The sequence below is a fragment of the Cucurbita pepo genome, chromosome LG14 (genome assembly GCF_002806865.2).
Source record: "Cucurbita pepo subsp. pepo cultivar mu-cu-16 chromosome LG14, ASM280686v2, whole genome shotgun sequence".
NCBI classification, from domain to species: domain Eukaryota; kingdom Viridiplantae; phylum Streptophyta; class Magnoliopsida; order Cucurbitales; family Cucurbitaceae; genus Cucurbita; species Cucurbita pepo.
In genome coordinates, this window is record NC_036651.1 from 6,161,673 (window position 1) to 6,184,981 (window position 23,309).

General features: G+C 37.3%; 3 protein-coding genes across 5 annotated transcripts; 1 reads left to right on the plus strand and 2 right to left on the minus strand.

Moving 5' to 3' along the window:
• The first annotated feature begins 884 nt into the window (after nt 1-884).
• On the plus strand, nt 885-2,283 carry LOC111810463 (transmembrane emp24 domain-containing protein p24beta2-like). The gene is made up of 4 exons (XM_023697171.1): nt 885-971; nt 1,158-1,305; nt 1,796-1,903; nt 1,987-2,283. Exons 1-4 carry the CDS (start codon nt 885-887, stop codon nt 2,112-2,114), a joined length of 471 nt encoding a protein of 156 aa, XP_023552939.1. The 3' UTR covers nt 2,115-2,283.
• A 214-nt stretch (nt 2,284-2,497) lies between these two features.
• LOC111810827 (RPM1-interacting protein 4-like) lies at nt 2,498-4,577 on the minus strand. 2 transcript variants are annotated; one of them, XM_023697632.1, is made up of 4 exons: nt 4,424-4,577; nt 3,333-3,509; nt 2,894-2,965; nt 2,498-2,808 (listed from the first exon to the last, which is right to left on the minus strand). In XM_023697632.1, the coding sequence occupies exons 1-3, from the start codon at nt 4,427-4,429 to the stop codon at nt 2,909-2,911; spliced, it is 240 nt and encodes a 79-aa protein (XP_023553400.1). In that variant the 5' UTR covers nt 4,430-4,577; the 3' UTR covers nt 2,498-2,808; nt 2,894-2,908. The 2 variants fall into 2 exon arrangements, with proteins under 2 accessions (XP_023553400.1, XP_023553401.1); XM_023697633.1 differs by lacking the exon at nt 2,894-2,965 and having other exon boundaries at nt 2,543-2,808.
• A 1,333-nt stretch (nt 4,578-5,910) lies between these two features.
• LOC111810750 (E3 ubiquitin-protein ligase UPL1-like) lies at nt 5,911-23,013 on the minus strand. Of its 2 annotated transcripts, none has more exons than XM_023697522.1 (17): nt 22,914-23,013; nt 22,666-22,767; nt 21,059-21,154; nt 20,767-20,973; nt 12,591-20,528; nt 12,187-12,504; nt 11,440-11,641; nt 11,086-11,366; nt 10,636-10,916; nt 9,109-10,228; nt 8,876-9,022; nt 8,145-8,225; nt 7,799-8,024; nt 7,570-7,709; nt 7,171-7,277; nt 6,221-6,603; nt 5,911-6,132 (listed from the first exon to the last, which is right to left on the minus strand). In XM_023697522.1, exons 2-16 carry the CDS (start codon nt 22,696-22,698, stop codon nt 6,501-6,503), a joined length of 11,280 nt encoding a protein of 3,759 aa, XP_023553290.1. In that variant the 5' UTR covers nt 22,699-22,767; nt 22,914-23,013; the 3' UTR covers nt 5,911-6,132; nt 6,221-6,500. The 2 variants fall into 2 exon arrangements, with proteins under 2 accessions (XP_023553290.1, XP_023553288.1); XM_023697520.1 differs by having other exon boundaries at nt 12,591-20,531.
• Between the last annotated feature and the right edge of the window lie 296 nt (nt 23,014-23,309).

The following is a 23,309-nucleotide window of genomic DNA, read 5'->3' on the forward strand; positions in this document are numbered from 1 at the left end:
TAGAATTGATTGGAACAAATATTATTAATTAAAATTTTTAAATTTTGAAAAATGGATAAAGCAGAATTCTAATTAATACGATGATAGTATGGAAAATTGATATAAAACTTTACGTTAAACACTTACGTACTTAAACATCGACTTAATAATTTCGATTTAAACAACTCTCGAATAAAAACAACATAATGTCACATGAAAGGTCATTATTTTAGAATTATAGAATATTTCATTATTTTAGAATTATAGAATATAGATTCAATAAACTCGGTCCAAATGAATGATATATTATTTCACATTATCTTTATCTTATAGTTTTAGTATTATAAATATAAATTATTTTGTTTACCCGTGAAATAATATAATTTAAGATCGTGATAGAAATAAATACTTATTAATTAAATTTAGAAACATATATACTTTATCATAAAAGAAATTTAAAAACTCTTATATTCAAATGAAACTCAAATCTTTTCGAATTCAAAAATTTTTAAAAATTAAAATTAAAAAAATGAGTGTTTACAAATCTAAATTATTTTATTTATATTAAACAAAACGGTAAGGTATACATAAGAATCAAAATAATTTAAAATGGATGGAAATAAATATTTATTAATAAATCCATATTAATTTTCAACAAAAGATTAATTTTGTAAATCATTAAAAAAGAATATAAAAAGAAATCTTGTCAATTATTTTTCTATATTCTTGATCCCAAATCTTTTTGAATCACAAATTTAAATTATATATATCTTAGTTTATAAATCGTTTATCGAACAAAAGAACCTATTTTTGCGATTTCGTTGGTTTCTCAAAAAACTTCTTCCACATAGAAAAAGAGCGTCAAATAAGAACATATGATGCTTAGAGTTTGGTTAATGATCATAATGGTGATGGTGACTTTGTTGGTATCATCAGAGGCTGAGTTCGAGATTAAGTTAATGATCGACAAAGAAGATTGTTTTTCTCACAAGGTTGGACTCGTTAGCGATACCAATTCATCTCTTTGCATTGATCTTTTAGTTACAACTTACTTCGACTCATGAGTTAGGGTTTATGTGTCGTACCTTATCAAAACCTACTTATCTCAAATTAGGGTTCGAGCTATGGTTATTGATTCACGTTTCGAGGTTTTTGATTATTTATAGATCATTTTACAGGTGAATGGATCTTCAGAGGAGAGGATTGAAGGAAGAAAAGGACTGCATAGCTTATGCTTCACAAACAAATCTGCTAACCAAGAGACTATAGATTTTGACAGCCACATCACTCCTGATAATCAATTCTATGAACTACCCTGGGAAAACGGTATTGATTTTTAACCTTAAAAGAACTACCCTGGGAAAACGGTATTGATTTTTAACCTTAAAAGGCATGCTTTTACCTATTTGATTCTATGATATTCCACGTTAGTTGGAGAGGAAAACGAAACACCTCTATAAGGGTGTGGAAAACTTTCCCTAGCATACGCGTTTTAAAGCCTTGAGGGAAAGCTCGAAAGGGAAAGCCTAGAGAGGACAACATCAGCTAGTAGTGGACCTAGGCCATTCTAAATGGTATAAGAGCCAGACACCGCGATGTGCCAGTAAAGATGCTAGGCCTTAAAGGGGTGGATTATGATATCACACCTTGGTTGGAGAGGAGAACTAAACACCTTTTATAAGGGTGTGGAAAACTTTCCCTAGCATACGCATTTTAAAACCTTGAGGGAAAACTCAAAAAGAAAAGTCCAAAGAAGATAATATTTGCTAATGGTGCCACAGATTGATTGATGTTCTATTTCAAATGACATTTTCAGAAGATTTGAGCCATTTGCTTGAGCAAATACAGAGGCTGAGAGACAAACTGGAGATTGTTGAGTTTGAGCAACAATGGTTTGAGGCACAGACAGAGCAACAGGCCAAAGGTATTAATATAATAACCACAAGGCTTTATAAACCCTATTGTTTGCTTGAGAGTGTTTTCAATAAAGTGAAGAAATTCTTGCAGTGATTGAGGCAATGAGCATAAGGGCAATTCAGAAGGCCATATTCGAATCAGCAGTACTCGTCGGTGCGAGCAGTCTACAAGTTTTCCTCTTACGACGCCTATTCGAGAAGAAGGTCGGGAACCTATAATCAAACTCCTATGGCAGAAACTCTGGCTAGTGGTATAAGGAGGATGGCAGAACAAGTGATGCAAAGGCTGAAGAGTTTTCCATTGTTTTTTCTGTTTCTTTTCTTTCTGAAACTATAGAGCACATCATGTTTGGTTTGTGAGTGGTTCGATAATTACTTTCTAAATGTCTCATGCACCATTTTAAGTCCTCACTTCTAACTTTTGTCAATAATTTCAACATAAAAACTATACTCCATGGTTTAGGAAGCATGAAAATGTGATCTACGCTCGACTCGAGATTCATGGGCTGAGGCATGGAGTTTCTCTAAGGGGTTTTTTCGAGTAGCCGAGAATATTCTACACATGAAAATGAAATAAGAGAGAGAGAGAGAGAGAAGCCATTTCAGAAAGAATAAGATATAAGGGGCAAAAAGGGGCAAAAAGGAGGTAGAGACAAATGAGATGGAATAGCTCAGCTTCTAGTGACAATTTATCATATCAGTATCACAAACAAAGAAGGTAAAATTGTTCTACCTTTTTCCTCCATGACCCAGATTATGAAGCAAATAGTATAGCAGGCTGATGATCACAGCTTTGAAAATCTCATCTTCTTCGAAGACCAGTGGACGATCTTAGGCCGTTTCGGTGGTTATCTACAGACAGGTAGTACCATCAAGATTCTGTAGGTGGGCTCTGAATGCAGCAGAACCATTTCTGGAACAGAAAAAAACATAATCCCATCAAGGAAAGGTGTAACAGCTCATAAAGAATGATCAAACAAGCATCTATTTCATTTCACCTCACTGATTGTTGATTAAACCAAAAGAAGCAAAAAACAGTGCTTGAGCATCATTCCAAAGTCCAAAAACATCTATTTCATTTCAATGAAGAATGATCAAACAAGCACAGAAGTCCATTATAAGATAACTCTTAGAAGAAAGTTAATATTTTCATAGAAACCAAATAACTGAAATAATATCGAAATATAAAAGGTAGTGATTGGCAGGGATCAGCCTTCAAGAATATTCGTACTCATCCAAAACCAACAAACGATCTACCTTCATCTCTTTCGATCCCATTCCCTCGAGTTACAACCAACCCTTTTATCCTAATGGTATTCCGAACATATTTAGGCACACAAACGAGCAGTAAATATCACAATGAAGAGGAGGTATATACACATATAGCAGGCATTATAGAAAAGGCTAGGAAAAAACATTGTGTTCATAGGATCTTACAGCCTGAGGTTTGCCAGAGCCTGCTGCTGCAGGCCTTAGTGCCTTTCCAGGTGATCCGATTTGGCCACCGGATTTCTTCTCACATCTTGCCTTATTAAAGATCACAGTGAAGCCCTCTGCAGAAGCAGGGTTATTAACATCCCATTCACCAAACTTCGGTAGTGGCTGACCCTTCTCCTGTTAAAATACATACATTTATTTGATTCTAGACATTAAAATGCATACATTATATGCTTATATCATGTCCCCATCATTAACAATTAACAATATGAATGAAATGTCCAACGAAAATCTATGTAATATATCTTCCACATCAGTTTCAATTAATAATGCAATGGAAAGGATTAGAGAAAAGCGTAATCCAGATTCTAAGACCAAATTGAAAAGTTTAACAGCTCAAACGACTAGACAGAGCTAAAGGACATGGATTAAATTTATAATTTAACCCAACAAAAATGTTCAGATTTGTCGATCAAAAGCAGTCATACAACGAATAATGAAAATAAGGATTCAAATTCCGAACGTTTAGTCTCTTAAAATATAGATCATGGATTTCGAAGTAAAAAGTTGAAGGACTTATTGCTTTTTCTTCCATTATGATATAAAAATAGGATGATTCATAATTAATAGCAGAAACCATAAATTAGACGAAGGAATTGCGAGATAAAAAGATGAGAAGGTGATGGGAAAAACTAAAAATGTTTCTTCATAGCTGATTTAAATTTAAAATACCCTTCGTCTATCAGAATTCTATCAATGACAAATACTTGGGCATGATAACGGAAATTCAATTCAAACATACGAATATGTCGAGTCCCAGTGACTAACACACTAGATGATAAGATCAGAGTGGAGAGGAAATGCAGATTCACAACATATCACAAAAATTATAAATAAATCATTTGAATTCAAAAAAGAGGAAGAAATAAAACATATAATAATAATGATAATGGGGAAGAAAATCTCCAAGAAAAGAGGGGGAACAATCGAGGCAGTGAATCTAAAAGGAAGAAAGAAAGGAGATGACGAAATGGGGAAATCGACACAATGAAGCAAAAGAACAAAATGGAATGAATTGAGGAATGACATACCGCCATGATTGCAGAAATTGGGAGAAAGGAGAAGATAATCGGCCAAAACGAAGAAGGGAAGAAGGGAAGAAAGAGGATGGCGACACCAGGAGAAGGAGAGGAGCGAGCAAGAGAGACAAGAACAAGAGATTTTGTTTATGCCAAATCGGCCTCCAACTGCTGCCTTTTATTTCGATTCTAAATAATTAATAATAATAATAATAAATATCGGCTAAATTAATTAAAAAGCTAAAAATAACAAATTTTCCATAATAATCTTAAAACTCTTTAAAAAAAAAAAAATTGATATATTTTTTCTATTAATATTTTATTTCAAAAATAATATTAAAAAAATACCTATGAAATTTTAAAGGTCCTAATAACTCATAATTAAAATTAAAAATAAAAGTTGTCTCCAGGAGAAAGTAGGGAGTTGGATTTGTTATAACATTTGCTCCCTCTCATACGATTCCGCTTAAAGATTTAGAGATTTGTTTTATTTAAATTTCATGTTATTTATTTATAGTTGTTTTGTTTTAAGATTTTAGTTACCAATATTTAAAGTTCATGGCATCGATTTTTCTACTAAAAATAAAGTTGCAACTGCATGCATGACATGACTGCAAAAGTAACATTAACTACGATGCCACGAACTATTATATTTCAAAGATTATAGATTACCTCTAAACTTTTTCACTTTTTTTTCTAAAAGTTTAAGGGTATTGATGTTAATTTTGAAAATTCATATTTGAAAAGGTCTGGATTTAGACATTGGTTATAATCAACGAACCAAAAAAAAAAAATAAAGAACATAAAAGTCAACAGAAGAGAATGGTCATGGTGAAATGCTGTTTCAAACTTTTAAAATACATGCATATTTGTTAGGCATTGGTTTTATTTTTAAAGAACATTTTAAAAAGATTTAGACATTTAAGTTGAAACTTTTAAAATCAGAAGAATTGAAATGGAATAAAAAGAACGTAGCTGTTTGTTTCAAACCTTTTGACAAATCGAGATTAATCGAGATTTCCAACGTGGTGAAATGCTTTCGTCTCACACTTTCAAAACCAACCCAAACGTTCTACTTATATGCCATCAAGACAGGGAATAAAAATTCGAGAGAGACAACGCAAAGGAAGAAATCTCAAGTTTTCAGTAAAATTGTTGGGGATTTAGGAGCATAGTAGTACTGTGGAGTTGTTGTACAAACAAGGAATGGACAAACTGTATTGGAAACGACAACGGCGTCAAAATCATCGAAACATCGTCGAATAAATGAAGGGAAGGTCAAGAGTTCATTCTACACTTTCAAGTGAAGAAGACGAACCATCAGGTCTCAATTTCGGGTTTCACTCTCGAGTAGCCCACGGGGGCTACGGCTTACTCCCAACAGTCCAAACCCTAATCCCTAAAGGAGCAAATAAAAGAATTACGAAGACACATTGGGTACAATACCTTCTTTTTCAGTCTTTTTTTTTTTTTTTTTTTTTTTTTTCTTATTAAACCAATAAGAAAAAGAATTACGAATACCAATATACAAAGTTGTAGAATTATTAAAAACAAAATCCCTTTTACCTCCCACCAATCATTTAAAAGAAAGAAACTAAGAACAGTGGCAATAACAATGGCCCTTGAAATAAGGACAAAAAGCTCACATATTATCCCTAGGAACAAGCTCAAGCTGGCTATGGCTATGCTTGTTTCTGTTGTTTTACACCAAATCTGACCACCTGTAAAACAAAAAACCAAAATGATTGAGAACAAAGTTTAAGCCATCCATTCAGAAAAAGATATACATTCAGTGTTTTTATTACCAACCTGACGTTTATATACACAAACATAACAAGGTTGACTACTCATCAGACGTAGTTTAGTTTGTTGGCTGCAAGAGGAGCGAGTGATATGCACGTCAAAGTCTTCAAACAGACCCACAGTAATCTGTCTGCTCGGTCGCAAGCTTTTTATTTATCTTCCAGAGAACCCGATCGATCCTCGCAAGTTTTCCAATGCCAGGGCTGCCCATCAATTTTGTATTTCACTAACATGTACATGGCAATTTCAGATAACATTTGTCTCCAAATGCAAATCGAACTGTGGCTCAACCAAAGCCGAATCCTTCACTGGCTTCGTGAATGGCAAGCATCAAGCGTTCCTGAAGCTGCTCCTTCGATGAGTACTCGGGAAGATCTAGTTGATTAAAGCTGAAAGAAAGGATGTGAGAACTTGTTCGTTAAGGCTGGAAGACACGAATATTTCTCAAAAGATTGAATGCCTAAAAGACAATAGAATAGGTGTTAGATGAACACGACTCTCCACAATGGTTGATATTGTCCACTTTGAGCATAAGCCCTCGTGGCTTTGCTTTGGGCTTCCCCAAAAGGCCTCATACCAATGGAGAGAGTATTCTTTGATTATAAACCCATGATCATTCCCTAAATTAGCCGATGTGGGGCTTTCATCCAACATCCAACACCTCCCCTCGAACAAAGTACGCTTCCCCTTAATCGAGGCTCGACTCCTTTTTCTTTTGGAGTCTGGTCATTTTTTACTATGCCTTCGAGGCGGGAGGCTCGACTCCTTTTTCTTTTGGAGTCCTTTGTTCGACATTTGAGGATTCTATTGGGCCTCCTACCAATGGAGAGTATTTTTTATTATAAACCCAGGATCATTCCCTAAAATAGCCGATGTGGGGCTTTCATCGAACATCCAACAATAGGAACAGTAATGCATAACTAAGAATTCGGATAGAACGGCATTTAGATTCCCACCATGTATGGGCTGATGGCAACCTATCAGAAGCTCCATATGCCTTGCGAATGTGAAACCTTTGAGGCCCAGAGATACCTTGCAAAGCTTTAAAACCCTCCAGTGGAACCTGAAAAATCACAAATAAATGATGACTTCAAGAAAAAATCATTATGCTACGAAAATATTAGTGTTTGTGTGTGTGGCAAGATCTCTTTACTTGCGAACCAAGATGTTACAAGTGCACGATGCTCGAAACTAAAAAGACTAAACATACACCAACCATTTCAAACATCCACAGAAAGGGCAATATTTCAAGCATCAGTTTGGGACCAACCATGAGGGAAACATTAAATTTTTTGATGAAATCTTATAGAAAAGATAATCAAACAGACTTGAACAACATTTTATTTTGCCATTACCTTTGATGTTCCAGTCACAAACTGCAGCAATCTTGCCATGTCTTCCTTACTAAAGGATTTAACTACCTCCCAAAACCACTGCACAACACTTGATGCAGCTGTGTAGACAGTATACTCTGTGTTTGCCTTCAAATCATCCACTGAAAGACAACATAAAAAAGATTAAAACCTCATATAGTAACCCGAAAACACCAGACAACACAAAATTATTTTGTATAAAAGAACTCACAATCAATTTCTGGAAGCCCACTGATGAGTAACTCAAGCTCTTTGTCGTTAAAAATAGAAATAAGTTCTCGAGGCACGAGCTCGTTAAAACCATCTAGAAATGAGTTAATCTGAGGGCGGATAGCATTGGTTAAAATATGATCTGCGACAAGGTCTACATATTCATGCTTTGTTTCTTCAGTAACCCTTATATTTCTTCCTCCTGGCTTAAGCTCGTAATCAGTGACCTAAACATTTGAAAAGAATATTAAAAGACTAAGTAGTACCAGAATTCATTCCAAAAAGAAAAGCATTTACCACACACACAAAAACAGGATTGACAGGTGTCCAAATTTTTGGATTATGACCTCATTTTTCTCATAAAGAATGTGCTTCTCCTCGTCTGCATCCATGCTAAATGTAAGATCAGGAATGTCACTCACATCGTTCTGACAGAGAGATTCAAGAGTTAGGAAATAAAATGTTAAAAAAAAAAAAAACTCATGTTTTGTTGAGCATTGTTGGGAGGGAGTCCTACGTTGACTAATTTAGAGGATAATCATGGATTTACAAGTAAAGAATACATCTCCATTGGTACAAGACCTTTTAGGGAAGCCTAAAGCAAAACCATTAGAGCTTATGCTCAAAGTGGACAATATCATACCATGGTGGAGGGTTGTAGTTCCTAACATGGTATCAGAGTTATGCCCTTAATTTAGCCATATCAATAGAATCCTCAAGTGTCAAACAAAGAAATTGCTAGCCTCGAAGGTATAGTAAAAAAGTGGCTCATGTGTTGAACAAAGGGTGTACTTTGTTCGAAGACTCCAAAGAAAGGAGTCGAGCCTCGATTAAGGGGAGACTGTTCGAGGGCTACATAGACCTCAGGGGAGGCTCTATGATGTACTTTGTTTGAGGGGAGGATTGTTGAGGATTGTTGGGAGGGAGTCCCACATTGGCTAATTTGGAGGATGATCATGAGTTTATAAGTAAGGAATACATCTCTATTGGTATGAGGCCTTATGGGGAAGCCCACTCAAAGTGGACAATATAACATAAAATCAAGTTTAACGGTAATTAACACAGAAAATCAACCCACCTCCAACATCCACTTCAAGTTTTTATAATAATCAGGATCGACTGCTTCTATATCATGGTAAGTCACCTTAACCCCAAGAATGTGCATGTAGAAAGATCTTGTGAAATAAACATCCAAAAGTTGCCCATCAAACAGGGCCTTTGCAACCTGCATAAAATAGAAAATATAATAAGTCAAATTGAAACAGCAAAATAATCCTAGCAAATATCAGAATCCCAGTTTTAGTCAATTACCACACGGCCAACGAATTTAAAGTAGGAAAGATGTTCTGTTTGGTAAACAGAATTTGGATTTGGCTGGAAAGTTGCATTATTTCCAACTGTAGTGAATAGCAAGGCTCCCTTGTCAAAAATAACCCTTGAAAGTAACTGATACCATTCTCTTGTCAGGCCACCCGCATCAACACCCTCTTCACCTTGAAACTGCACAGTCAACCGTCCTCTCAAATCTTGAGTTGGACGTTTACGCAACTGATTATATGAATCCTCCAAAATATAGGCCCGACGAACACTGATCTGCAATGGACCATAAATATGTTGCTTATTCTGTTGCCTAATTCTTGAACGGAAATAGGCTCTCTTATTATCAAAATCAATCAGCCTAGGAGCCTTCAACAATATTGAAAGTGACTTCTCTAATAAGCCCGGGTTTTGTCTAATAAAAGCATTCAAAATACGGCGATGCCTCTCAGAAAATCTTGTAAATGTAACAGCACCATCAGACTTTTTCTGATAATCAGCACCCTTCATGCTTAGTGCGTCTGAACTGCCAGCAGACTCTTTGACCTCTCTTGCAGTAATATTGGCATGATCTTGTTGCAAAATGGACAGATTTGCTTGAAGCTTTTCAGACAAAACAAAGAAAGCCTCAATGAATGGCAGGAGTCTCTGACCTCCAGGAGGTAGAGGAGAGGAAGAGATAGTGCCCTGGAGTAGCCCCCCAACATTAATTGGCGTAGTGAAAGAGGAGCTCTGAGACAATTGTGTCTCAATCACACTTATACAGTCACTTAATGTTTGCCACAATGGCTCTAGTTCCACATTCAACCTCCACATGATGGCTTGCTCCTCTAATTCAATGTCACACTCTGAACTTTTGGTCTCCCTCGTACAAGGTTCCGTAAGTGAACTAAGAACCTGCAAAACACGTACAATTGCTGCCCCAGCCATTGAACTAGCACTTAAACCTAACATGTTCGTATTCTTCAAGGTAACAAGCTCGCTGATAGCAGAGCTGCTCAAGCCATTAGCAAGTTCTGAGAGTTCTGACATGAAGAATTTTCGATGGGGTGCCACAACTGAGGACAACTTTTTCAGTATCTCACCAGCTAGCGCATATACTTTATCAGAAAGCCTAAACACCAGTTACCACACAAAATTAGTTTCTTCAAGTGAAATAAAAAAAACAAAACATTTGCAGGACAAAAAAATCTTTAACAGGTTAGGTTAAATGTGAGTTTGTCATGACACAGTGAATAAGTGCTTTTAACTAATTAAAACCCCTTTTTAAAATGTGTATGAACTTTCGTTGCATAAATAAAGTACTCTCCAAAACACTAAAAAACACTTCAAATGCTTTTAAACTCTTCTTCCGAGTGTGCTTGCAGAATAACTGTCTTACTTAAAAACACTTTCTCAAAAGTCATTCCCCCAAAGTCAATATAAAAGCTAAAAGGAAACCAATAACTAATTGGTTATCATCACACGCCAATAGAATAAGGTAGACAACTCAAAAGACATTATAAATTGGAAGATGAATACCCCTCGCGGCCAAGAAGTGCGCATAAATTGCACAAAACAGACTGCGGCAGTAGCAAGAAGATATTATGTATGTCATTACTCCTTTTTCCACCTGAAGTTGACCCAGCAGCATCACTACTTTCTTGCTTTGATTCTCCCTCAGGCAAAGCAGGATACTTTGAAACAACACTAGCTTCATTAACAGGCAAAATAGGGGGATTTCCTGTTCTGTGTTCAGATCGGGACTGATGCTCTAGTTTTGATGATGCAATATGAACAACTACTTGAAGGAGGCACATCACCTGCAACATATGGATTTTTTTAATTAGAAAATGGGGAGAGGGAAAAGCATAAATGTTAAAGCATAATAATATCCAAAATCTGCAAAGAAGCATGCAGCATTTGCGCCCAAGGGAAAAATTGAGCTCAAGTCATTTCAACCAATGCTCTTCTCTTTTCAATCCATCATACCTGTTCAAGACGCACAACACTACGCAAGAAAAGTGGTCGATTCAAAAGCTTCAGGAATAGAACCAAAGGAACAATTCCGGCTCGACAGTTTTTTAAATTACTTGATAGAAGTCCTGCCACAACTTTCTCCTTCCCCTTCTTAGTTTCCATGAATGTAGAACTCAAATTCTCAGGGAAAGCCTCCAGGTCGAAGTAGAATAACATATTGGCAACAGAAGAATGATTTGTAGCCAAATAAGTTAAAATCTCAAGAATACGACGCAACACCAAAGGAGGAAGACCTGTTATGATACATAAAAAGTATAAATATAGTAATGAAAAAATGAGACAAAAATTAAGGGAAGAATGTACTACCATCCGACAACTGTGATTGACCATAAACAACATTTGACTGACAACCATAAAGCCTCTGAGAATTGATTGTTGCAACTCCACCCACAAAACCTTCAGCCTCGGAATTGATCATATCTAGTAAAAGGTAAACTAGAATTGTCCTTGTAACACTATGTGCACAAAGGTTAAACAAAAGTCTCTGCAATAGACCTTTTCCAAGCGGCTGGACAACATAAGAAAAAAATAAAATGCCACATTAGGTGGAGAATACCTGCAGCAGAACACCTAAATTTTAATTTTCCAGACAGTACAATTTTTAAACATGGCTACCTCATTAAAAGGTAAAAAATCTCCTTTCATCAATTGAAAGAACTTTTCCAATAGAACACGAAACAAAACCAATTATTGTTTTATGAAAAATATGGAAATCAAACTATTTTATTATATAAAAAGAACCGAATGGTAAGAACAAATATCTAATTAATTAATCACGTAACAGCAGATCAAAACTACATTCATAATTCCATAACAATTCAACCTCAACTTGTATTTAACCCTCAGTTCATCAAAAGAAAGCATTAAATACTTAAATCCTAGGATCAGACTCAAGTATACACAAAAATAATAAATCTATTTGCAGATATCAGAATGGGCTGTGTTAAGAATACACTCTAAACTGTCCAGTAACTATAAAATGTAAATTTAGTTCAAAAATCATCCAATGGGTAAAAATCACTCAAATCATTATAACATATGATATTACATTACCTGGGCTAATCTTAGAAGTCGTATTAAAGATTTTAACGATTTTCCATCCAGAAGGGGTTCGCCTTCAATTTCTTTCATCGTCAGGCTATCTGCAATGGCAGAAGCTGCTCTACCACCAATTGTAACTCCAACACCCCTGTCCATCACTGTCTGCCTATTGAAACCAAGGCCATTCCTTCGATTGCCCAGTCTTTCGGTGTTACTGAAGAGAGTGCCAGCCTGATAGTGACTCATTGCTCGATCTCTAAGCATCTGAGCTTCAGCTTGCAATGAAGAAGGGAGTGCTGACAAAACTGCCTCCGAGGAGTTTAACAGAAGCTGGAAAACAAGAAGGAAAAATGGTTAAACTCAGAAACAAAAACATATTGAGAAATGGACACAGAGATAAAGTCCAAGATTCGAACTTCTTGCCGCAAATTAGCAGGCAATGTAGCAATGATCGAAGCATTATGCATATCAACTGGTTGTCCCTCTGCCTGCTGAGCAACACTCTGTGCTCTCTGCTGGGCCAAGACTTCTGCTTGGATACCAGGAGGAAGTGCCGCTAAGAATTCAGGATCAATATCATCCGCTGAGGGTAGAGCATATGTAGGAGGTTGAATGGGCTGAGCTTGCTGTGATGCAAGAACTTCTGCTCGCAAGTCCTCAGGTAATGCCTCTAAAAAAGTAGGATCTAAAGCATTAGCACCAGAGGCTTCATTACTCATTCTACTTTGATCTGCCTGGTTAACAGCCGGAGCAACCTGCACATTTTGCTCGGAAGTTGACCCACCTCTACCGTTCTCAGATGTTGGAATATGTTGCTCAGTAAGAATTTCTTCAGCATCATTATCATTCATGTCAACATTAACACTTGCACCAGCAGAAGAGACCTGGCAATCACCAGGATTGGGCATCTCTAATCCAAAGTTCGATACTACATGATTCCCATCAACGGCATCCATTTCAGAAGAACCAGGACGGTATATGGCCTGAGATGGCATTTCATGAAGATCTGTAGGCACTTCAAAAGTTCCATCACAATCCAGGTTGTCGAACTGAGGTAATGTCTCAATCTGCTGATCAGAAGCACCATTTTGTTCTCCCATATCCATCCTGACATGTTCACTCAAAGTAATATCCGGTGCATGAGGTTGAATAGACATAGGTTCATGCTCCTGCACATTTTCCACAGCTTCTTCAATTATAGATTCTGAATTGACGTGATGGGAAATAGCACTCTCAACAGTTACATTTGTTTCATGATGTGAGGCTTCAACAGAGTTATCTGGATTCTGGTCGTCGTTTTGTTGACTTCTAGCATTACCAGATTCTGCTACTACTAGATTATTAATGGACGGAAGGGTATCCAGTTGTTTATCCTGAACTCCTAAATTTTGAGGAAGGCTTTCTGCAGGCATAATGCCATGCATATAAGATACAAACAACTCCTCAACAGCCTGAGCAACTGCAATAGCCTGAGTACTTCCTTGAGGTTGACCATCATCAGTCCAACGACCATCACCCAGCCCTCTTCTTCCTGCAAAAGGCAATGGATTTATACCGATAGGATAGTCAGCCAAGGGAGGTGGAGCCGCACCACCAAATAAACTATTTTCCACATGGTTGTATGGAAAAACGGGAGCATCGAACACATAAAAGTTGGATGCATCATAACTCCCAGATGATAAAGTATCCAAGTCACGAGATAAATTCCCAGTAGATGACCGCATCGACACCATATCTCCTGACTGGGATGGCCTAAGTAGTAGAGGATGCTGGAAACCATTCACTTCAACAACAGATCGCTCAAAGGAGGACCTACCAGTCTGATGGCGGCGTTCCAAGTATAGAGACCTCCGGAAACGAAAAAGGTCATTAACATTACCACCTTCAAAAGGTTCAGTAGCAACATCAACAAGCCCACTAGCACCTCCAGGCTGCCCAGGTATCTGTAGATGATCCAATCCATCAAGTGCCTCCCTCCACCTGTTCTCAATGACTCTATTCTCATGAAAATCATCATCCTCTTCATCTACCATTTCATCATTGTAGTCATCTGCCAGTCTGGTATCATCAGTATCTGGCAGGGACATCATTCCACCATCATCTTCAGCTATATCCTCATCCACATCCTCCCCATCGTCGTCGTCATCATCATCTTCTGCATCATCATCTTCATCACCCATCTCCTCATCTGCCCTGTTCTCTACAAGAAAGCTCATCTCAATTTGGTCGGAATTGTGCAAGACGCCAGCTTCTCCCATCTCCTCACGCATAAACTCCGTTCCAAGGTCCATATGCAGGTTTGCAGTCATTGTCCCTTCCACTTCTAATCTCATTTCCCGCTCAAGGGACCAATTTGATTGAGTGTGTACATTGCCATAATTTTGAGCAGTAGCAAATTCTTGCTGATTATTTTCAGCTGCCTCTCTGACCAACTGTTGACTGCCAGCATTTTGGTTTTGCCCAATAGTGTCATCAGTTGAGACTGTATTTATCTGGTCACCAAGCCTCTCATTTAACCCTGGAGATTTTTTTTTCACCATTCCATCAGACTTCATTATTTGCTCACTGGCATTGGCAGCTCTCGTCAGGCTTTCCAGAGCCTTCAATATAAGGTTCACAATTTTAGGAGCATCAGGGTGGTCCAGATCAACCACTTGTAAAATATTAGTCAGACATTCAACCATTCCTCCATCAATCATGCTTTTAGCAATGTCAGGTGAGCAGCCTGAACCTGGCAAGTTACTTGAAGAAGAATTTTTGGACAATATAGAATATGCCAAATTAGAAAAGGCAAAAATTCTTTTATCCGGCAAGACAGAGTTCTTATTCGAGCTGCTTTCAGAGCTGGAAAAAAAAGATAATGCTTTCACAAGCTCATTAATTACTCGTCTACGACCTTCACTAGAACGACCACAAAGAACCACGAGATAATAAGAAGCTTTTTCAGATAGCTTGTCTCTCCATTCATCAGGTCCTGCAGATTTATCGACTGAAAGAGGAAGTAATCGTTGCAAAATATGGTAAATAATCCCACCTTGTCCACCACTATCCAAATGATTACAGCCTCGAAGTTGACACATTTCAGAATCACGTCTAAGAATGACCCCTACAGCATGCACATACATCAGAAGGATGTCACTCAATAATTTGAGAACAAAAGTCACTTTAGCCAGTCCAGTAGATTTTTCAGATTCATCCTCTAAATTGTTTTTATCCACAGCTTTTGATTTACCCTTTACCTTGGTATCAGGTTCATCTACCTCCATAGAACAGAAATTACTAACAGAATCCGCCCGGTTTTGTGCCAATGGGTACTTGACAACAATTTCAATAAGTTGGTTGATTACTTGAGTGAGATTTGCAGGAATCTTCTTGTGATTTTTGGAGTATTTCCCTGATCCATCATAAATCTTATTTTCAGATATCTTGACACTTTCATTTGAAGACAATCCAACTTCCGTTTCAGATACTTTTGATCTCTCCTTCTCCTTTTCTTTCTCCTTTTCTTTCTCCCTTTCCTTTGATAACACAACAAAAGTATGGCCACCTGATGTCTCCAACTGACAAACTGCAGCTGAGGCTTTCATGAAAACCATGGGATCTCTGGAAATAACAGCTGACATTGAAGCCAAAAAATTGCAGGCAGATGTACGCTCAGCATGCCGCCTTCCACCCAAATTTTGCCGTATTTCCATTTCCATTGCTGTTTGAAGAGTCTGAGGGTCTTCAAGAAGATGTCGAACAATAGCAGAAGCCAGAGTGTCATAACCAGGAAAGAAACAAGTTCTTGGAAGATTAAAGAGTTCAACCAGACCTCCATTTTCAAGAAACTGCAAAGCAAGAGCATGAATTTTTGTCAACCGTGCACATAGCTGTAGGACTGCTTGCATGATTACTCCAGGAACACGTTGTTTTATCAAGTCACATGCAAACAGCATCATCTGATTACACTCATCAGCAGTTAAATAACCTGTAGGCTTTCCCAGTACATTCTCAAATACTGACCCAGATTCTTTATTATCAGCATTTAGAGTAGTTTTATCAGTTTTATCATCTCCAATGGACATAGGTGCTAACATGGGTAGTTGCCCACCGCCAGACAAATCAGGTGGAGAACCCACTGGAGAACCAACAGTATTTTCAGAAATAATTTTGGGCCGACACTGTAACATGCTGTCCAAGATTAGCAATAAAGCACTTACACATTTTGGTACCGCAGGAGCAGCAGCATTTCTAGACTTGAAATTTGTCAGAATATCTATAACAACAGACACAATGCCCTCTTGTGCAGCAATTTTACGAGCATTCCAATCCTCAAAAAGAAGCAACGCAATAATATGCAATAACATACTTAAAGCTCCATTATCCTTTGTCAAATCCAAGGGGCAAAGCTTTAACTGATGAATAAGATAAGACATCACTCTGGGACGATCTTCACCCTTGTTCCGGTTGCAGAGAGTCACAAGCAAATCTGTTAATGTGAATGCCATTTTGTCACTACTCTGGAATAATCTCAACGATGCAGCCAGAATATCATCAACGGGAGGTGCCTTTGCATGCCCCTCATCAGTCAATACATCCATAGATTTGTCACCATTATCTACTTTAGATGATTCTGATGAATTCCCCATTGATAGTGCAAGGGCACGAGCAAGTTCATTGTCTTCCTGCACAGGATCCTCAGCATGACTAAATAGCCACTCCATTGCCATCTCCACGCTATTTATTCCCACCCTTCTCAATGCCTCCTCTGCTCTTTCCCTTGTAAAACCCATCTCAACCATTGTAGCAATAGTAGCTTCATTGGGTGGTGGGGGAATGAACCGTGGGTTAGTGGTCCCAGCAATTCCATTGTGATTTCGTTTAACATCACTAACACCATAATATATGTGTGTAACAAGAGAAACAATGGAAGCAATGAATGACGGATTACAGTTTGGAAACTTGGGATGATTCCAGATAGGTAGTAACACATCAAGAACTTGGACCTGCAGCATTCGAACAAAAACTTCAGGGTCTCTTGGCACAGGAAACAATCCAATGGACAGACCAACAGCCACAGGTTGAATGAGCTGTTGCACTTGGGATGCCGAATTTGGAGACAAAAGTAGCGTAGAACTAACAAAATACTCAAGCACACGACAGTAACCCTGTATCGTATCAAATAGCCATGGACTATGAGACAAGTTGCTTTCTTCATTTGTCGTCTCATGATCAACTGCTGAATTTTGAACAGAATATGGTAGTGACCATAGCAATTGACTTGTAGCCTGAAATGTTGTAATTAGCTCCTTGAAGGTACCATGTACATAGAAGTTATTAATCATAGCTGAATAACAAGTACGCTTTCTGCCATCAAATGTAAGTGCTGCCATATCATCTACAACCTTTCCAAGATATTGACACTTCACTGGCAAGGAAATATCAAGTCCTGATGAACTAGAATGCCCAGAGAAACTAAGAGCATCAAGAAATATTTTGGATACAGCAGTTCCAAGAGCTTTTGAGGCAGAATTCAATGATCCAGAGTCAACTCTACGACGGTTGGATGATGTAAATCCCTTGACAAGAGCTGTGAAGAAAGCATGCAATGTTGAAGCAAGCTTGTTCAAAATTTCAGAGACAAGAACCTCAGGACTTTTCTTTTTCAACTCTGGAGTAGATGATGCCTCTGGAATTCCAGCAGAAGCTTCAGAATCAATATTAAAAGGCTCTAGATATCGTCCACTTCTTCCACCTCGTAAGTGCAACCCATGTCGACTACGGCGATGGAGACTTTCACTAGAGTGAACAACAGAGAGAAACTCACGCTCCCCACCCCACAAATGAGAACCATTTCTAAGGGAAACTGGATTCATGTATCTCACCACTGGCATGTTTGCATCATCATCACTCTCTCTTCCAGGAGTATTTGAAGGAGTTGAATCTGAACTTTCTGATTCTTGATCCGCACTTTTCTTGTCATCTGTTTTTGAATGATTATCCAAAGAAATTTGCCAAATTATTTCCCTGTAAGTGCATCCAATATCTTTCAATATATCAGCATCGGAAATTCCCAGTTCAGAAACCAAAGTTGTAGTCCCCTTCAACAAAAAGTTGCACAAACACAGTATACTTTCTAGACATGAAAGATGTTTCAAACCCCTAGTTTGCTTCGAAGATTCAACTAGAGCAAGATGTAACCCTTTAATGGATATCAAGAACTCATTTGTTGATTTCAGATGCTCTTTCAAAAATGTACATACTACACGAGCAAGAGAAGCAGAATGCTGAGGTGAGAAGCTTTTGAAGGCTATAGAGATGCTCTGACCAACTGACACAGATGGGGGCATCAAGGGCAAAGAAATTAACTGCAATACAGCTTCAATACCCTTCTTCTCAACAAATATGCAACATGCATCAGCATTTTGAAGAACTGTTTCAAGAAGACGGGCAGCGTTGCTCACACAATCAGGAAGAAATGACTCTGGATTTGTAATAGATTGATCAAGAAATAGCTCATCACCACTTTGCTCCAAGTTTCCCGTCTTGGCAGTTCCCTTATCATCTGAAAGGACAGATTTCCTTTCTTCAACATTAGTCTCCATGGGAACTGCAGTAGAAGAGCATGACGGATCAATTGACATACAAGAAGCATCAACCGGAGATCCTATTTTTACAATGGAAGTCAAGATTTCTAACAGCATATCCACTCCAGGCCCACGGAGAGAAGACGCATGACGCATAAGTTCATCAAGCCCACTAGATAATGATCCTGAAGCATCACTAGCAAGGGAACGCAAATAAGTCCTCGAAGTAAATATTTTCACAAAGCACCTTAAAGCATTGCGGTCTTTGACGGCCTGAAGGCCATTGTTGTTTAGACATAAAGCATCCAGACACTGAGGAATGCATGTTATTGCTTCTGCAGAGCAGACAACACCATCCATTACAGCATCAAGAAAGGCAGCAGGAAGACCAGCAGCATCTAAGACAGAAAAACAAGTAGGGTCTTTGTGAATTAAATCACTCATAACAGTAGCTGCAAGTGAAAAAACCCCTCCACCAAAATCTTTGGCCCTTCTAAATATTATGCACAAACAATGAGGCAACAAGTTCTCTTCAGAACCATAAAAGCGGGCAGTATTTCCTGGGGCATAAGTTCCAAGGGATATAGCACGCAGTAAGGCTTTCATCAGCAATCGTCGACGGTATGATAGCAAAGCTTCAGAGTAGGAAGGCTGCAAGTCATCCAAATCTGAGGAAGCAGCAATGCCAACTTGCCAATTCCTCCGATCATATTCAAGATGATCCCGCTGTTGCTTTGAACCATTCTCAAAATGTGATACCTCAACCTTCAGGCGAGAAATAGTATCATCCAATCCACCCAAGTCTCTAAATAATGCAACAGCTGGATTGCTATAGTCCATAAAAACTTCTAAAATATGTACAGCAGTGCTAACTAAATGCAAATGTTGTGGATTTGTATCTTTAAGGAGAGGTAGAAGAGTAGGGATAAAGCCAGCTTCACGCATGGCTGAGCAACCTGATGATGACGAGACCAAAACAGTTATGACTGATAATAAGGCCTCAGCAAAAAGAATTGAACACTTTGTAGTATCAGTAATCACAGAATCAACAGCTTTCTGCATGAGGCTGGACAAGATGCCACGGTGCCCACCAGAAGTCACTGCAGACAACACAGTTGGTTGGCGTGACCGGTCTTGACAAAGTGCAACCAATGATAATAGACAAAGGATTCGTATTTTCACAGGAACTTCATCCTCATAGCTTAATAAGCCCACTAACTCATTTACAAACTCGGGCTCAGAATTAAAGAAAGTAACTAGATCATCAGCATCACCACTTGCTTGAACAAGAACGATGAAAGCATACAAGCGAATACAGGTATACTGCTGCCGAGCAGATAGAGAATGAAATGCTCTTGCAAACCGCATCCTTGTCAGAAGAGAAAATCTCAAACTAGTAGGCACATTGAATCTTGCAATTAACTTACTTAGAAGTTCTAAATCAGTTTCTAGGCAGAAGCTGACATTAGATAAATGAATGATTTGCAGACCTTTGGCCAACTGTTCTATTTCACTTCCAGATTCATTTATCGCATAGAACTCAAAATGAAGTGTGCAACCCAACTCATGAGTAACCTGGCTGCAACCATTCTGCAAAGCACATGCAATCAGTCCAAGACCTTCTTCCTTTCCTCCCCATCCTTGTGCAAGAGAAAATAACTTTGAGTTCAAAGAAGCATCCCTAATGGTGTACTTCCCAATAGATTTCTTCAAAAAAGCAGCCAAAGTCTGCAAGCAGGCCTCAACTATATCGGCATCAGTTGAAGCTAGAAGACATGATAGATGCTGCTGCAATAATACATGAACCAAAAACATTAATTTGTGAAATGCTAGTGGATGATAGTGCAATGGTGAAGCTAAATGGAGAGTATTTATCACTTGCACTACAGATGAACATGGCATGCCATGCCTGAAGGATGAAATTACAAACGTAAATCCAAAATAATAAGCAATTATCATCAATGGTCAGTATGCACTAGGAAGAGTGAAATATGGGAAAATACTACTGCACATAAAAACAAACCTCATAAGAGCTATAAAATTGTTTATTAGTGCAATTCTCTAAAATTATTCTTATGACACGCAGAATCTGAAGAACAGCTTCTCTTGGAAATGGAGAATCGGAGCCCAAAAAGTTATCCTCAACCTGCAAATCCTTCCTGAACTTTATGTGCTTCTCAAAAAATGAATCAAAATGATTGAAGAGGTCAGCCCAATGATGGAAATCTCCCTGCATGTTAAAAAATAAATGAAACAAGTCTGAATATACTGTTTGGTAACTATAGAGCAAAATGATGATCCAGTTTCAGAGCCACCTTATCAAATTCCCAAACGAAACCCTTTAGAGGTTCTTCAATATCCTCGAGCGGAACAGATGTAACGCTATTGATGAACGATCTAATTTTTGGAGGCTAACAGAGAAAAAAATAAATAATAAGAAAAAAATAAAAAGGAAAATGTGTGCATAACAATTCTTATACAAAGTTAACAAACAAAAAATTGATCCAAAAACAATCAAACAGTATATAATTAAAAAAAATGTTCAAAATAAAGTAAGCTTTACATAAACGAACATTAGAATCTAAATGCATGGTAGACACCCAAAGAACTAAAACTCGTCTTAGTAAGCAACTAATAACAGCACAAAATCAGTACTAGGCCAAGGGTTACATATCAGTTGGAAGAATTTGACACACAATGTCATTAATAAGAATGAGCTTATATCCATAACAGACTATAGACACCTAAAGCTTTAATATACAAAAACTCAAAGGGTTCTTCAGGTAAGTACTGACTACGAAACTTATAAGAATTGGATTAACAGATTTTCACAATAAATCCCATGTTAAAAAATTTTAACAAGAAATTTCATGATTTGTTCAGCCAATTGTTAAAAAAAATGGCAGGACTATATGGATTGGAAAGCAAGACCAATCGATACTTCATTCTGAAACTTTGAAGGCATAGATATTAATTGTCAATAGAGGAATAACTCCAATAATCATTGTCAAACAGTTAGACAGTATCCATCTAATCTCCTATAGACATGCTCATAAAATTTCAGCAGTTGTTTCATGTCAAAACACCATAGTCATTCATAATATCTTTTTTGTTTTTCCTTTCCCTTCTCTTCTTGAGCCTCAGAAATAAACCAACAACAGAAATATATATATATATATATATATATATATATATATATATATATATATATATATGAATCCATTAAGAATCATGTTACCGTATATACTCACATTCAGAATGACAACACAAAAACTAACATGAGATAGACATTCAAAATTAAGCTGAATGCGACATCCTTATACCATTGAAGACATCCGTTATTACCAGAGTTGTTTTTTCTTCCTTATGTTATGGAATCCTCCATCATGATTCTTTCATCGTTTTGTAAATATTTTTCCTTTATTTTCCTGAAGTGTTGATCTTGAGAAGTCCTTTAAAGTAGCACGCATACATACAGGCTTTATAAAGGTAGCGGGATATCCATTAGGAATCATGACCAAAAGTAAACTCGTAAGCAGGGTGACACAAACAATTACATGAGAGGCATATGCCGTATCCTTAATCCATCCTAAATTATGACACTGCTGAAGAAAAACTGAAAAACATATCAAGAAAATAGAAATTCGCGTGGGGTAAGAGCAATTCAAATGATCATAATAATGACCAAAAAGACACTACTCAGCAACCTCAATCCTAATCACGTTTCTTCTTGGCATTCCTACCATGGCAAAGTCCTATTACCAACTTAAAGAAGCATAAAACCAATAAACAGAAAAAGAATTTAGAATCTACCAAGAAACAATTAAAACAAATACAATAATGAAAGAAGCTTCGTGTTCATGAAAAGAATAAAAAGTATATAACAAAGCCATATGCGCAAGGAAACGATAGTGCCGGATACCACTTCTAGCGCCCTCCCCCTCTTCATCTTCATCTTGGTACTGAAAGCATTGCAGAAATTGAAAAACGCTCAAGATGACGACCACTTCCCAGTAACCGAGAACTGATCGAACAACAAGAAATGGAATTAGGCTTGATAATCGAAGTGAATAGAATAAAATACTGGAGTAAAACGAGAAGCTTGAATCTAATTCCGCAATGATCAGATTGTAAAAACAATCATTTTCCAAGAGAGAGGAAGAAATTTACGTAATTTGAACCGGCAAAGTGAAGAATTTCAAGCTTGTACGATCAGGATCAAGAAGAACGGAGATCAGAGGAAGAAAGGGTGATATAGAGAAGAAGACGAACAGAGTTTAGTGTTGATATATATATGGGTAAACAAGTAAGCGGTAGAGAATAATTTATTCAATTTTTTTATTAAAACTAAAATATTTCTTTATTTATTATCAAATATTTAATTAAGATAATAATGGTTATAAAATAAATAAATTTTAAAAAAATAATTACGAAGTTAAATTAATTAAATAAATATTGATGGTAGTTTTTTTTTTTTTTTTAAAAAAGATAAAAAAAGCATTATGTTACTTTCAAAATTTAATAGATATTATTTAAATGTATAGGATAAAAATATTATTAATCTTT

Coding starts and splice junctions, on each gene's coding strand:
- LOC111810463 (XM_023697171.1), top strand. CDS start 885: ATGGTGATGGTGACTTTGTTGGTATCATCAGAGGCTGAGTTCGAGATT. Junction 972..1,157: donor AAGATTGTTTTTCTCACAAG/GTTGGACTCGTT, acceptor ATCATTTTACAG/GTGAATGGATCTTCAGAGGA. Junction 1,306..1,795: donor TGAACTACCCTGGGAAAACG/GTATTGATTTTT, acceptor TGACATTTTCAG/AAGATTTGAGCCATTTGCTT.
- LOC111810827 (XM_023697632.1), bottom strand. Junction 2,966..3,332: donor GCTCTGGCAAACCTCAGGCT/GTAAGATCCTAT, acceptor GAAATGAAATAG/ATGTTTTTGGACTTTGGAAT.
- LOC111810750 (XM_023697520.1), bottom strand. CDS start 22,698: ATGAAGATGAAGAGGGGGAGGGCGCTAGAAGTG. Junction 11,642..12,186: donor GACTTCTAAGATTAGCCCAG/GTAATGTAATAT, acceptor TATGTTGTCCAG/CCGCTTGGAAAAGGTCTATT. Junction 7,710..7,798: donor TGGGCTTCCAGAAATTGATT/GTGAGTTCTTTT, acceptor GTTGTCTTTCAG/TGGATGATTTGAAGGCAAAC.